This window comes from Gossypium hirsutum, chromosome A04 (genome assembly GCF_007990345.1).
Source record: "Gossypium hirsutum isolate 1008001.06 chromosome A04, Gossypium_hirsutum_v2.1, whole genome shotgun sequence".
In the NCBI taxonomy this organism is placed as follows: domain Eukaryota; kingdom Viridiplantae; phylum Streptophyta; class Magnoliopsida; order Malvales; family Malvaceae; genus Gossypium; species Gossypium hirsutum.
In genome coordinates, this window is record NC_053427.1 from 87,928,176 (window position 1) to 87,944,303 (window position 16,128).

General features: G+C 31.1%; 2 protein-coding genes across 2 annotated transcripts; one reads left to right on the top strand and one right to left on the bottom strand.

Moving 5' to 3' along the window:
• Window positions 1–2,655: 2,655 nt before the first annotated feature.
• LOC107933345 (proline-rich receptor-like protein kinase PERK13) lies at window positions 2,656–10,200 on the top strand. The gene is made up of 8 exons (XM_041111266.1): window positions 2,656–3,962; window positions 4,665–5,087; window positions 5,436–5,522; window positions 6,354–6,424; window positions 6,538–6,614; window positions 7,608–7,755; window positions 8,235–8,396; window positions 9,325–10,200. The coding sequence occupies exons 1-8, from the start codon at window positions 2,978–2,980 to the stop codon at window positions 9,652–9,654; spliced, it is 2,283 nt and encodes a 760-aa protein (XP_040967200.1). The 5' UTR covers window positions 2,656–2,977; the 3' UTR covers window positions 9,655–10,200.
• A 1,981-nt stretch (window positions 10,201–12,181) lies between these two features.
• Window positions 12,182–13,024, bottom strand: LOC107933355 (uncharacterized). The gene has a single exon (XM_016865539.2). It carries the CDS (start codon window positions 12,864–12,866, stop codon window positions 12,378–12,380), a length of 489 nt encoding a protein of 162 aa, XP_016721028.1. The 5' UTR covers window positions 12,867–13,024; the 3' UTR covers window positions 12,182–12,377.
• Between the last annotated feature and the right edge of the window lie 3,104 nt (window positions 13,025–16,128).

Genomic DNA, 16,128 nt, shown 5'->3' on the forward strand with positions numbered 1-16,128 from the left:
TTGTCACACATTCAACTTGCTTGTGACGTCTAAAAAACTCCGTACAGTGTATCAAATAATTATTATATATATAAATATATTCAAAAAGTAAATCACAAGTAGAATGATTTGATCTAATCTTAAATATGATATTAACACACTATATACTTACTCAAATCCCACAAAATGATTACATGGTTTTAACAGGATAGAATGATTTTGTGTTCATGGGAAGGTGGTTGCAAGTTCTCGACTTAGGACGTTGCAAGTTGTGTGAAGTCTATTGTTGGGTGTGGACTCAGCTATTTTTGTTGTATCACTCTTTGTGTTGGCCGTCATTGGTCGATTTTGTGGAGTTGTACTTTTTATACTTATAACTATGGGTATAAATAAAATATTGGTGCTTATAAGTTGCTTCAGTTTGATTTGAAAAAAATTAACTCAATTTGGTAATTATTAAGTTGAGCTTGAGCTATCAACCAAGTTGAATTGCAGCTTAGTAATACTTGTCTCAAACGGCTCATAAGCCTTATCGAGCTTTTTATATTTTTATATTATTAAATTACATTATTTCTCTCAATATAAATTATTAACCCTAAGCTTAATTATCGGGTTGAGTAAGAGTTCAAGCTTGAGTACAAATTTGGTAAACGATCTTAATCGAGGTCAAGCTCAAGCTCAAGCTCAAGTAGCTCAATTATATCTCTGACTGAGCTTGAACTTAAAAACACATGTCTGATTGAGCTTGAGTTAAGTATCAAGTTCCAAATTTCAAGTTGAGCTCAAGCTTAATAATATTCAGGCTTGACTTAGCTCGATTACTCCTCTACTTATTGCTTTTTATAAAGTAAGTTTATATTGTTGTAAAAATATTTTTATTTTTTACATTTTATATAAAATCAATAAAAATTAACACATAAAGAGGTTTGACCCTAAAAAAGCTCATGGTTTTTAATTCTGCAAGTTTATTATTTCAACAAAAACTTTATTTGATTTTTACATAATCTTTTAATAAATATATATATATTTTTACATATTTTCTCCACCCATGTGTGCCAAAATTTAGTTATATCTAATTGGTGTGCCAAAATTTAGTTATAAAAACAACTGCAATTTCAAATTTTGAATAGTGATTTACAAATGAAATAATAATAAATTTAGCTTTTAATATTTACTCCTTTTATCTCTTTGCTCTTAAATCTCTCTTCTTCTTCTTTTTTTATTATCACTTTGACCCTAACCTTCAAAATTTAGTTTAATTTACTTTTTTAAGATGAAAAAGTTGGTTGCACCTTTAAGATTTAAACGAAAATGATGTGGTAACTTACATGGTAGTTCATATGTACTCAATAAAAATTCAATATATACAAACTATTAAAAATTTGAAAAATTCAACAGGTAAATTGTCTCGCGAGTTGCCACACTAGTACCATTAAAATTTTATCCGTTCAATCAATTTTTATTTCCAAAACAAAATAAATGGACTAAATTTTAAAAATTAAGGGCTAAAGTGAAAAAATAGGTAAACATTAGGTGCTAAATTCATCTTTAGACCTTTACAATATGGGTGATCTTAAGTAAAATTTGAATCACATATTTCAAATTGAATCGGAATTGAACAATTATATATGAATTGGAGTTAAATTGAATTCCATCACACCCAATCATGAACACCTCCGATCTTATATATATTGTGAAAGCAATTTCCTATCCTAACGGAAATCACAATTAAATTTGTCCATGAATAGAACCACTCGATTCGACTTGAAGGCTCGCTTGAAAAGTAGGAAGGTTTGGATAAAAATATATATCTGAAAAATGGGCTTGGGCAAAAAAATAAGGTCTGTTTAGAAAAAGGGTCGAGCCTCAGGTAATACTTTTTTAGCCTGAGCCCGACCCAAATTTGCCCCCCCAAAAAATTATGTTTTGTTGTTGTTTTTTTACTGTTTTATTGCTATTTTCTTATTTGTTTTCTCACTATTTTGCTTCCATTTCATTATTATGTTTCTATTATTTTTGTTGTTATTGTTTGAATATTGTATAACTCTTATTTTATTGTTAATTTTGTTACTATTTTAGAGGCATTTGCTTGTTAAATTGTACCTATCTTAATGCTATTTAAGTATACATTTTTTTTATAATTTATTTTCAATTTGTTAGGAAACATTTATTTTAATATTTTTAATATTTTTAACCTATTATATTTTAAAAAAAATTAATACAAAAAAATTAACATAGACCGACCAAAGCATACTTAAGATTTAACATTTTTATCCGAGTTGTGCTTAACAAAATTTTAAACTTATTTTTTAAACTTAAACCGAACGAGTCTAAAACTTTGATTGGGCCTGGACGGTCCCATGTAGTCCTCTAATCGCAATCTATATGTGATAGTATGAGCAATTATAATTTAGAAGCGAATAAGTTGGGCGGTAAGCCGAAAGACAAGGAAGATGAATATCAAAAAAAGGAGCAGCTGTACGAAAACCATCGTCGCTTACAACAACTAATAACTATACATTTACAATTATTATTATTTCCCCTTAATTTCCCTACATTTTCTCTTTTCATTTTTCCTTTCTACGCGTATTTTTCTTAAACCTTCTTTTCTTGTTCTTCATCTATTTCTGCCACCTTCTCTTTTTACCCTATTTTTCAATTTATTTTTTTCTTTTTGGTAGTGTTTAAAAAAGAAAAAAAAAAAGAGAAAAGGGTTTATGTTTTTCCTTTGATTTTCTGGTTTTTGTTGATGAAAGTTGATGGAAGTTGATGAAAGAGAATGGAGTCAATAAGGATTTGTAAGGTTACTAGAATTATAAACATAGTTTTGTTTTTCACATTAGACCTACGTTAATTTGATTTTCGTTTTTTGAAAAAGATTAATTTTTGGGTGTAAGATTATGTGGTAGAATTGTAATTGGAAAAAAAGAACGAAGAGAAAAACCAAAAAGAAAATTACAGCGGGATTCTTTTTAGCATAGAGAGAGGAAGAGGAGAAATGTCGGAGTTGGAGGAGTCGTTGACGCTTGAAAACAATACTTCAAGCCCTTCTCCTCCGTCACCATCAAAAGACTCAAAATCAAATGAAGAATCGAAAGATGGTAATTCAACGCCATCGTCGAATTGGAGCCCTTCACCGCCGAGTGTTGGTGATGATGTTTCTAATAAAAAAGCATCTTCATCACCTTCAAACAACGAGTCGTTTGACCAATCACCACCTTCGCCACCGCCGAAAAAGAGGTCACCCCCTACGTCGTCACCATCGCCGGAGACACCTCCTAGTCCTTCTAATAAACAGTCACCTCCTTCACCATCAACACCATCATCATCATCATCATCATCATCATCATCATCACCACCACCTTCACCTCCTCCTCCTCCTTCTCCTCCTCCTCCTGAGGAACAATCTCCACCACCTCCATCTCCTACCCCTTCGAAGAAACAATCACCTTTTTCACCGTCACCATCACCGCCACCTCCTAAGAAACAATCATCACCACCTTCATCACCTCCTCCTCCTAAGCAAAAATCATCACCACCTTCAGATAGCTCTTCTAGGAACTCACCACAATCTCCGTCGGAAAAATCAACCCTTCCTCCCCCACCTCTTCTGACAACTAGTCCACCACAACCACCATCTTCCGAAACTTCAAAATCACTATATCCGTCACCTGGATTTTCATCCCCAGCACCAAATGTTGCCACTAAAACATTGTCGGAACTTTCTCCTCACGCGTCAGCTCTTCGTCCACTGCAAAGCTCCCCTAATGCAATCGGCGCTTCTACCCCTTCAAAAGGTGGCCCTAATGATCAAAAAGGACATGCTATTGCGAAAAACGCTAAATATGATGTTATGATTGATGCAACGGTGGTAGGGGCTTTTTTCATCGTAGCATTCATTGCCTTGTTTTTCTTTGTGAGGAAAAAAGGGAAAAAGAGAGAAGCCTTCACGCCACCACCTACTAATATTGAAGTGAAATCAGGTAAAATAACACATTTTAATAGAATCTTCAAACTATGTTCGTATCAATCATATTTTTCCGTCAACCTAATATCGATTTAGGTATTAAATGTTGGCTTATGATAAAGAAATGCAGGGTTGGTAGAGTTGTTGATCCCACTAAAATAGAAATATTTATATTTGACTCTTTTAAGTTTTATAAAATTATAAATTAGTATATGATAAAATTGTATTTTGGTCCTCTAAATTGATAAATTTTTTATTTAATATTTTAGAAATTATAAATTTGTAAGTTAATAAATTGATGAAATTACATTTTTAACTCTCGTAAACATATGCAGAATAACTTCAACCACTAACAAATTTTCCGACTTCACTCCTGTGGATTAAACTATAAAGATGTGTATATCTACCGAATGGATAGTTCGGGGCTGCCATGTTATGAAAATAGATTATATCATTAAATTTTAAGGGGATTATTTTCTTTTTTTTTAACATGTTAGATCCAATATGCCAATAAGTACAAATGTGTTAAAAATTTGATCATATCTCGTTAAATCTGAACTAACATTTAACATAAAAATTAATAGCTACGCTTATAAAAGAACCTAATTGATACGATATTAATACTTGAAAACTTCTCCATTAAAATCTGATCCATAATTTGGGGACTTCTAGTGGAATATTGTTTCCATTTAATTTAACAATCATCTTAGTTATGCAGATGCGGCCTACTATAATCCTCAACTTGATGGCTTGAATTCAACTTTGGTGAACGGTTCGGAGGCTCAAAGATTGAATAATTACCACGGTCCAGAATCGGGTATCATAGCCGGTTCCAAGACATTCTTCACGTATGAAGAGTTGATGGAAATGACCGACGGGTTCGCTCGTGACAACATTATTGGTGAGGGCGGGTTCGGGTGCGTGTACAAGGGTCGGATGCCCGACGGGAGGTTTGTGGCCGTTAAGCGATTGAAGGTAGGTAATGGGCAAGGCGAACGAGAGTTCAAGGCCGAAGTTGAGATCATAAGCCGTATTCATCATAGGCATTTGGTCTCTTTGGTTGGATACTGCATATCTGAGAATCAAAGGCTGCTAATATATGATTTCGTGAGAAATAAAACCCTTGAACATCATTTGCATGGTAAGATAATTGGTTACTTCCCAAATAAAAAAAGGGTTAAATTCAATTTTGATTCTTCTACTATACTCAAATTCTGGTTTATCTCTGTATTTTATTTTGGTGTAATCTGGTTTTCTACTTTTATGATGTTAAGAAAGATAACTATTTTAATTAAAATATCGACATGGATTTTTCTTCAAAAATCACCCTTGTACAAAATAATTAACCATTTGGATTAACTTATGACATTATAAAAGTAGAAGATTGAAATACCATATTTAAATATAATAAAGGGATCATAGTAAAAATTTGTCCAATTAAAACTATGATGATTGGTTCTAATATTGGGAAATCATTGTGCACCACCAGGTAAAGGAATGCCAGTGCTTGAATGGCCCCAAAGAATGAAGATTGCAATAGGAGCAGCCAAGGGTTTGGCATACTTACATGAAGATTGTATGTATCTCTTCAGTTTCTTCCTTGTCAATTATTAAAATGATCATAGTTTAGTACTTTTTTTACTTAATTCTGGTTTTGGTCCCTTTGTTATGCTAAAATTAAGGATTTAGTCTCTTTAGTTCAGAATTATAGAACACTTTATTATGCCAACTTTTCTTATTAATCTATACCTACATTTTAATCTGAAAGTTAACTATTTGAACTAAGTTAAGACATTATAAAAGGAGAGAGACCACGTACAAAATTAATGTATAAGGATTAAAGTCCTAATTAAACTATAGCAAAAGTATCAAAACCATAATTTGACCTTGAAGTTTTCAAGTGTCTAAAATATTAGAAAGCCCCCTAAAGTATATTGCTTTATTTAGATAAGCCCTATACTTTTTTGTCGTCTAAATAATCCCTTATCTTTTGAATTATACCTAAGGAAGCCCTTATTCTCAAGTGAAATATTGGTTTATCTTAAAGATTTACTTAGGTAATAAGTTAAAATATTAAGAGCTTATTTAACTATACAAAAATTACTATGGTTGTGGCGAATTGAGTCTTAAATCGACTGGTATGATTACTGTTGCTAATGCAAGAGAACGTGGATTCAAGTGCGCTGAAGCGTGTTATCTTCCTATTTATGGGTTGAGAAGAGACTAAACTATTGGTAGTTAAACTATTGGTAGTTTTAGGCATTGTGTCAAAAAAATCTAATATAATCAAAATTTCTAATGAGATTATTTAAATATGGTTGTGGGTTGTCAACTTGTAACTAGTGTATTAATTTTTATTTTTATTTTTATTTTTTGCTTATCTTCCTTATTATGAATATATTTTCAGGTCATCCAAGAATTATCCATAGGGACATTAAGTCAGCAAACATTCTATTGGAAGATGATTTTGAAGCACAGGCAATGAACTCTTCCCCTCATGCACCTTTGAAATAATTTAATTATTTTTTCTCAGATTCAATTTTTTGAAAATTGAAAGACTTACATTGTAATTAAACGAAAAAATTCTACAGGTGGCAGACTTTGGACTTGCCAGACTTAATGACTCTAGTCAATCCCATGTTTCAACTCGTGTGATGGGAACATTCGGGTAGGTCATGCTTTTCAATAGTTGAGATTGTTTTAACTTATATTGGGTCCTCTTTGCAATTTATTTGAGTTTGACTAAAAAGAAAAAGAAAAATTTGCATTTAATTTGATAATTATCGCATCAGATTTGAGTTTGAATAACTCGAGCACCATAATACTTGATTTGAACGACTTGTGAGCGTAATTAAGCTTTTCATTTTATTATGTCTTTATTTTATGAAATTACATTTTTAAGTTTATTATATAGAAAGAGTTTAAGATGTGCTGGAGCAAGAATACTAAGGAGCTTAACCTGAGTACAAAAATTAATAAACGAGCTCAATCGAGTTTGAGTAGCTCAATTATGTCTTAGCAAAGCTCGAATTTAGAAATTTGATGTTTGATCGAGCTTGAGTCCAGAATTTTGTGTTGAGCTTGTTGCATTCAACTTGGAAGTTTTGGATTTGAGCCGTGTAGTTTAGGCATTGTATCAAAAAGATTATACTTTTGATCTCTTTACTTTTATAATGTTATTAGATAATCTAACTAGTTAACACAGTTAAGTATTCTTTTTAAAGTGCTAATGTTGATTTTTTTTTAAAAGAAAAGCCTTTCAACTCATCTTACTAATATGTATTTTTCTATTGGAAGGGTACTTTTAAGAAAAATCCACAAGCATTTTAACTATAATAGATAATGTTTGGATTAACTAATAATATTATGAAAGTAAATGGTCAAATTAAAGTATAATGATTATATCTCAAATATGAGAATAGTAGAGAGATCAAAACCATAACTTGACTACTACTTGCTCATTTTTTCAATACAAATATTCAACTATCTATGAATCCCCATACCCTAAACTAACTAAATTGGAGGATATTATGAGCTTAAGCATGCTCAATCCCACAACCTTCAATTTGTTGTAATAGTAATGGTGACAGTCGAGCTAAACCTCGTTCTTTTTCTTTTTATTGCATACATATAATAATTAGTGATTTCATTTGCCTTTCAGGTACTTGGCACCGGAGTATGCATCAAGTGGGAAGTTGACGGATAGATCTGATGTTTTCTCATTTGGAGTTGTGCTTTTAGAACTTATAACGGGTCGAAAACCCGTTGATCCGACTCAGCCCCTGGGTGATGAAAGTTTGGTCGAATGGGTATGGATTTGAATCTAATAACACTGTTGACTTATGCTTTCTCTCTAAAGTTGTACACCGGTCTCCATAACATATATATTGGTAAATTTTTGGTATAATTTGACTCATTTACTTTTATAATACCGTCAATTAGTCAAACTAGTTAAGAATGTTAATTATTCTAGTCAAAATATTGACACAGTTTTTTCTTGAAGGCACCATACTCAACACATTAAAAAAATCATATCAGCTTGATGAGTCGAGAGTGTTATATACAAAAAAGTTCTACCTTAACATTTTAATCAAAATAGTTAACAGTATTAATTAATTAGACAACGGAACAAAAATAATGTCAAATTATAAGGACTAAGCCCTAAATTTGAACATAATAAAGATATCAAAACCGTAATATAACCAATCTTTTTTTTTAATTTTTTATAATAGTGTATTTTCTCGGTTTTCTTTTTCAATTGAGCCAATGTTATCATGATTTTTGGCAGGCACGACCTCTCCTCATTCAAGCCCTTGAAACTAGTGATTTTAGTGAAATAATTGATGCAAGGCTTGAAAAGCGTTACGTAGAGAGTGAGGTATTAATGATGATCGAGGCAGCCGCCGCTTGTGTGCGGCGTTCCGCCACAAAACGGCCTCGCATGGCGTTGGTAATGTTAACGAACTTTGATATTTTCTTTGTTATTCTTATTATCTAAACTTTCGCCACTAATTGTTGCTCTAATTCTTCATATCTCGTAAAACTCCATTATTTGACAATAGTATTCTATGCATATCCATAAGTATGGGATATAGATAAATTAATCAAGTTCAAAAACTCATTTCGATAAACTTGAAACTAAACTCAACCCAATTTGATCATAAAAGGTTAAACAATTTTTGCTTGACATGATACAAGTTCCAAACAAATCGAACCCAACATAACCCAAATCCTAAATGATTCGAACAATAAGGTTGAAATGAAATTCAAACCCTATATGATCAAAACCAAAATTATCCGAACCTGAAAAGTCCTAGCCTCAAACCTTCACTTGAAATGACTTCAGAAGTTAAAATAATTCAAACCCAAAATGACCAGAACTCGTAATGGCTAAAGCTTCAAACCCAAACCTAAGAAAATCGAGTCTCGAAACAGGACAAAACTGAAACAACAAAATATTTAAAAATTTGAATTTATCCAATTCAAATTAAATCAAAGTAACTCAAATACGAAAAAAATTGAACAAGAAACTTAAAATGATCCAAACCCGTAATACCTCAACTTGAAAAGCCTTAGACTCAAACCTAAACTTGAAATGGAAACAAGATGAAGCTACTCTGAAAATCTAAACTATCTAAACTGAAACAATTCAAACCCTAAATAATTTAAATCCAAAATAACCTAAGTCTCAAAGTTAGAACTCGAAATTGTCCTAAACTAAAACAACAAAAATTTTAAAAATGTAGGTATATCTAATTTAAATTAACTTGATTCAGAACCAACCCGATTCATGTCATTGAGGGGCTGAATATAAATATTTAGATTCATTCAAGAAGTATCCAGTCGAGCATCTACTTATATCTCACACTCGTAAACAGGTGGTAAGAGCATTGGACTTTGATGGATCTGATCTAACAAATGGGGTGAAAGTCGGTCAGAGCACTGTTTATGATTCTGCCAAGTATAGTGAAGAAATTTTGAACTTCAGGAGGATGGCACTTGGCACTGACACCAGCTCGGAATCGGACATTTACAGTGACGAGTTCACTTCAAGAGAAATATCACGTGGACAACCTTCATGGAGGTCCGAATGTAGTTCAAGCGAATTTACGAGCGGCGAATCAGAGCTTCAACCTATTAAAAAAAATGGTAGTGGATATAGTGACAATGGCGCATCGGGGAACTGCAGCGGCGGTCGCTTCAAATGATGGTCGATTGTTTTTGGGTTAAAATGTTAATGAGTGTTTTTGCAGGGCATTTGTTTTGTAAATATAGAAATGCCTTTTTACTTAAATTCCCTTTGAAATTGTAATTTTGAGCATTGGGGAAAGATAAAAGTGATCCTTCTCTAGAGTTACTTAACTCAAAGTTGGGTTTAGTTTTGAATGATAAAAATTGCTCTCAAACCACCTTTGGTTGAACGGTAAGAACGGTAAAAAGCTCAATGTCGATTTCAGTAAAATTTCCGATTCGAGTCTTATGGATGGAGAAAACAAGAATGTGCCATTTGTTTAAGGGAGTCCTACTCTGCTTGACTTTGAATTTAATCGAAGCCTAATGTAATTACCCAACACCGAAAATTTTAGACAAAAAGAAAATTGTATGTATATTCAATGTAAAAGAACGAGGTAAACTGAAAAATGATTAAGCACGTTCTTAAAAAGAAAGTAAATTACTTTTATTGGTTTTGAATTTGTTCATTTAACTATTGAAAATTTCAATTTTAAGTGTAGATAAGATTATAGTTTCTATTATTTATTTGTTTAATTTCTATTTTGGTTACTAGACTTTTGAAATTTTTACAATTTGACCACCAATATTTTATATTTATCAAATTTTTTATTAATATTGTGATCAGCATTTTCAATTTATGATTTGTTGTAAATATAGCTTTTAGAACAATTCCCACAACATTTAGATTATTTGCCTCCAAGAAATCACCATCACAGTTCAATTTAATCCAACTTTCTGGCGGGTGACACCATTTTCTTCTATCATTTTCTTGTTTTGTTGTTGAGAATATTTGTTCATTGTGTTTGGAAATTAAGCGTATTATCCTCTTATTTATGGGTTGGGGAGAGGTCATGAGTAGTTTTAAGTACTGTATTAAAAAGAACAGATATGATCGAAACTTATAATGAGATTATTCAAAAGAAATCACACCTTTCTATGTATGTCGAACAATAACTGCAATTCAGATATTATCTTCTATATATATAAATGCCCTTACTTGAAGATAATTTAATAAACTACTCCTTAAAACTTCTAATTTTTTTCCTTATCAATTTTAATCCCACTACAACTTGCAAAGCAGATGTAACATCCCAAATTTTTTGTATAATAAGTGGTACTGTTGTAAGACTTAGTACAATAAAATATGGAAGAGGATTTGAAGAATGGTATTCCAGATGGAGCCTTAAAGAATTGTTTTGATTTTTAGAAGAGGAAATCTGAGAGAATAATTGTGAATGTGAGATCTTAGTTCAAATGAGACTAAATTGTAAAGTTGGAAAAGTTGAGGACGCTAGTGTGATTTGATCAGATTGAGGAAATAGGAGTTAATAATGACTGTAAACTATAAGGATGACTCGGGTTGAGTACTAATTTGATCAGACTGAATGCAAATTTATGTATGGATAATTAATAATTATGGTTGACAAGTATAAAGTAAAGGAATTTTGAAAGATTAAGCGTCTTGAATGGAATAAAAAATAGTGACGAGACAAAAAAAGGACTAAAATGCAATTTTACCACATAATGAGCATTTTGGTCATTTTACATGGAAACTATATTTTACCGTAAATGCGTTTATTTACCGTTAATGTAAAAACAACAATGACGGTGAGATTAGATACTGTAGCGATACTGTAACGTGAGACAAAAAGTAAGCTAAACACACAGCACCGCACCTCACCGCCCATCCAAACTTACCCTAAATATATGGGTAATTTTATAAACAACCATACAAATCAAATTGAAGTGTATATTAAAAAATTATTTTATGAACTTATAAGTGATATGAGATATGATTTGAAAATAGAAAGTATATGATGATGGAGGCTCAAAGAGCTTTATTCATATGTATGATATACCATGAATACATAATATATAAATTAGTATAAAAGTGGAAATTCAGAAAATGATATATGAGCTTATATGAAATGTCCTAGTAATTTTAATGAAATGTTAGGATATAGTTAGCATACCAATTAGAGTTTATAGCATGTTTGGAGTTTTGTTGCCTTCGAGTTTTGCATATATGACATGCACTATATCGTTACCTTCGGACTATGTAAATCTAATATGTCATCTCTTTTTTATTGAAAGTTGGAGGAAAAAATTAATCAAGTAAAAACAATTTAATACAATAATTTTTCAAATTTTGATAATAATGATAAAAAGTTGAATTATTCCCCAATCCTTACACTATTCAAAATTTTAAAATCTAATCCTTTAGAAATTTGAAAAAAAAAAACTAGAGACATAATTAGATCAAACAAAAAATATTAAATTTAATTCATCGTAACTATAATTTCTTTTTTAAACTTCTAAAATTAAAATTTTGAAAATTTCATGATTTTAGAGAATGCAAATTATATTATATATATATCCTTCAAATGCAAAATTAAAAGGTAAGGAAAATCATATATATTCAAGCAATTACATAACCAACATTATTTGTCCTACTTTTACAAAATACAAAAAGAAAAAAAAGTATAATGTTAAGGCAAGCAATTAATGATATATCATTAAACTTTCAATTCAAACACAAAGATGACTAAAAAAACTAGTGAATTAATCGATTTAATATTAAGTATTTAGTTGATACTCGAATAATCCTATTTTTGTTGTAAAAAAAATTGGAAAAAAAACATAAGAAAGAAGAAAAATAAATAAAGTAGCCATGCACAACATATAATGCACCATGGCCTTAAAGTACTCCAACATCAACATGCTTAGGGTCACCTTCAATATTTCCATTTCCATGGATTCTAAATCCTCTAAGATCCCCATTTCCATGCACTTTAAATCCTTTAACATCCCCGTGCTTTCCAGGCATTGATCTAAACCCTCTAGGATCTTCATTTCCAAGCATTTTGAACCTTTTGCTTTGGTCACCACCGCCGCCATGGCCGCCGACAGGTTTTGCAGTTGGGAACCGACCATCAAACCCCAACTCTATGTCGTTTCCTTTAGGTCGTGGATTAGAGCTTTTGCTTTGCTTAGTGGGTTTTGGTTGGCTTACCCGCCGAGTACATAGTCTTCCAAGAAAGCAAGCTATGGATGATATAACAATGATGATTGCAAGTACTATAAAAACTGTGCCAAAGGATCCATCTGAGTGAGAATGAGATGGTTCTACTTGCCCTGATGACACAGTGTTTGGGTAAACGACAACGGGTTGTTGTGTTTCAGACATTGATTCTTTGGTCTGGTTTTAAGAGATGAAGAGATTTGGTAGGGCATCAATGGGTTTGGATTTTTTTTTTTTTTTGTATATGCAACTTTGGTTGTTCTTTAAGTGAAGATAAAGAGAGAGGGAATGGAGAGGAAACTCTTTGAACAAGTAACTGAGAATATATTTGCTTGTTACAAACATATATATATACATGTAAATTAGTTTTCAAAGAGGTTAAATTATAAAGTTAGTCCATGTACTTAAATAAAATTTAAGATTTTATCTTTATACTTCAATAGTTTTACAATTTTGATTTTTTTTGTATGATCAGAATATCATTCATATTTATTTTATGGTCAATAAAATTAACTTTTTTAAAGTTATTATCTCTAAAATTTAAATTTGAATTCTTTCCTTGAGATTCAATTTAAATTTTTTAATATGATAATATACTATTATTAATTAAATATTTTTTTTATCAAAATCATCCATACACCCATGCTATTATACTATATTATTAATGCATGTGCCTCAACTCTGCTATGGGCTAACTAAAGTGGTAGCATACTCCCTCATCATTCACCTATATGTCATAAGTTATGGAATCGAGTTACATCATACACAAACTGTTCAATTTGTTGTGGTTCTTTCTGTTCAAGCACTTCGAGACACTTTTACTCTATAAACTCGATATACCTCTCGACAGTGTAAGAAGATAAAACCCTTATCAAGGATAATATCAAATTTATTGAAGGTTTGACCTCTTAATTTAAAAAATAAATCATTATAAACTCAATAATCATACTTAATAGTAAGTAAATTTTAACAAAAACTACCTAAACCATCAAGAATTAAACTAAAAAATTTAAATAAAAAAATATTTTTTAAAACTTTTAAATAACGGGATTAAATCTTAAATTTAAGCAAAATATAAGTAGTGAATATAAATTTTTACCCAGGCCAAAACTTCAAGTGCAATACTACTACTATTGGTTTATTTTCAATTCAATAAAGGAACGAACTTTCTTTAATAAAGGGAGGACAGCTAAAGATATTCCGGCTGTTTCTTTAATATGTGCTGAAGAAGGGGTAATTGCACTTTGCTTTGTAATGAGAGAAAGTAAGATTTTGGCTGCCATTGATTACTGTGCATCGTTTGTTTATTCATCAATCATTGGATTGGATTGATTTTCTAGACAGAAAAATTCGAAGGGCTAGGTAGGGATTTTGGCTCTTTACATGAAATAACAAAATCTTTGGATCTTCGTAAAAAATTAAGTAATTCAATTTAGTGAGATGGTATTTTTTTAAATTAATATTTTTGTTACATAATTAATATAACACATATGCTTGCTACTAAGTCTAGTACCATTCAGGCAATGGCTAGCTACATGGTCTTACCCTACCCACCCGAAGCATCTAAAACATGTGTAACCCTTAAGAGGATAATGTGTCATCACGCATGGCCTCTAGTCACCCCTAACACATTCTTTCAACGAATCGTACCTTATATATATATATATGTGAATGAGATACTCTAAAGGAGACACAGTAAAACAAACACTCAACAATTTCTATATTTTAAGATTTTTTAAATAAGTATATATCTTTATCCCTTTATAAATTTATTTATTTTCTTACCTTATCTTAGATCCCTTTAATATAAAATTGTTAGCTTTGGTCATGAAGTAACCCGTTTCAAACAAGTTTATAAGCTTATCAGCTTCTTCTTTATTGAGAACATATGACCAAAATTGCATGATTAAAGAAAATAGGGAATCATGGTGGGACAAGTTCACAATCTTTGCTGAAATCAGTGCAACCTATATTTGGTTGTTGAAGCTGGTTTAGATATTGGTTAAAATATGAAATAAGTCCTTATGCTTTTCAAAAATTTGTAATTTAGTCCAAGTACTATTATTTCTAATAATTTAGTCCCTCTATTTTTCAGATTTCAAAATTTAGGTCCGATTATTAACAATGTTAAATTTTTTTGTTAAATTTGTTGGTGGTATTTTAGAATAATAAAAAACCCATTTGGTAACAATGCACGTTATAATGAACCTAAAATTAACAAAAGTGAAGAGACTACATTTATAGAAATCTGAAAAGTAGATAAGCTAAATTTATAGAAATAAAAATATAATGACTAAATTTTAAATTCACAAAAAGTATAGGGACTTGAACAGACTTTAAATTTAGATATTTAAGATTAGTGGTCAAAGTTGAGGGCTTTGCAGACGATTTTGGGAAGACAAAAAGTAATTGGGGGTTTCAACATTGGGATTAGAGCAAAAGCAAATTCAGCACTGCAATGTTTTCCCACATGCCATCTTATGTGGTTAATGATAGGATTTTGAAATATAAAAATAGTTGAAATCTGATTCAAATCTTAATGTTTACTTTATGAGTTCATTTAATTAAAAATCATAGTTATTTTAATAAAAAATCTTATTTAGTTTTAAAATTTTTTATAACTAAATAATTTAATAATTAATTTTAATTTAACTTGAACTAATTAATAAGTTTACAATAATTTTTTATCTGAGAATTTAAACACAAGCTTAAAATCTCAAAAACCTCAACCTTATCAATGCAGTCAAAATTTTATTAGCTTTAATTTCATTTTTCGAAAATCAAAATACTATAAATGTTACAACACAGGAGTTGAGGTGGTTGGTTAGGTGTGAAAATTGGCTAAGATACTTCATGCCATTAAAGGTGTGGAAAGTCGCTATAATTACAATATTCTAAAGGGTTTTGGGCAGAATCAAGTCTACATCTCCTTCCTCCCATTTTACCTCAATTTTGAGGGAAGGCATGGACCTCAAGCTTTGAGATCCCTATCCCTATTCACGCCGTAACAGGATAATGAATGTCAATCCAGGGTACTGTTTGGAGTTAACCTGAGGGATCGGACTAGATATATGTCGGATCTTATGGATAGATAAATGTCTTCATGGGTTTTTCTCTTGATTTGATGATTTAACTCTCACTGCCTAGTTAATGGGATTGGTCTGAATTTGATTTGATGGTGGAATGTCGTCTTTATTCCATCGCTTTGCTTTTTCTTTTGTTTTCCTTTAACAAAAGTAGAGTAGGGATTCGGTGTCTGTCAGTTAACTGTTGGTGGAAGGACACTTTGGACATCCCTAAAGATGTGTTCAAACATTAAACAAAGAAATATTAGATCATATTGGTAGAGTTTGGTGAGAAGATTGAGAGCATATGCAAAAGTAGATTAAAACTTGCATTTTTTTTTAATTATTAAATGGTGATCTTT

Excerpts from the sequence above, each read along its gene's own strand:
- LOC107933345 (XM_041111266.1), top strand. The coding sequence starts at position 2,978 with ATGTCGGAGTTGGAGGAGTCGTTGACGCTTGAAAACAATACTTCAAGC. Across the intron at positions 5,088-5,435 it reads CCTTGAACATCATTTGCATG|GTAAAGGAATGCCAGTGCTT; the intron begins GTAAGATAATTG and ends GTGCACCACCAG. Across the intron at positions 6,615-7,607 it reads CGTGTGATGGGAACATTCGG|GTACTTGGCACCGGAGTATG; the intron begins GTAGGTCATGCT and ends TTTGCCTTTCAG.
- LOC107933355 (XM_016865539.2), bottom strand. The coding sequence starts at position 12,866 with ATGTCTGAAACACAACAACCCGTTGTCGTTTACCCAAACACTGTGTCA.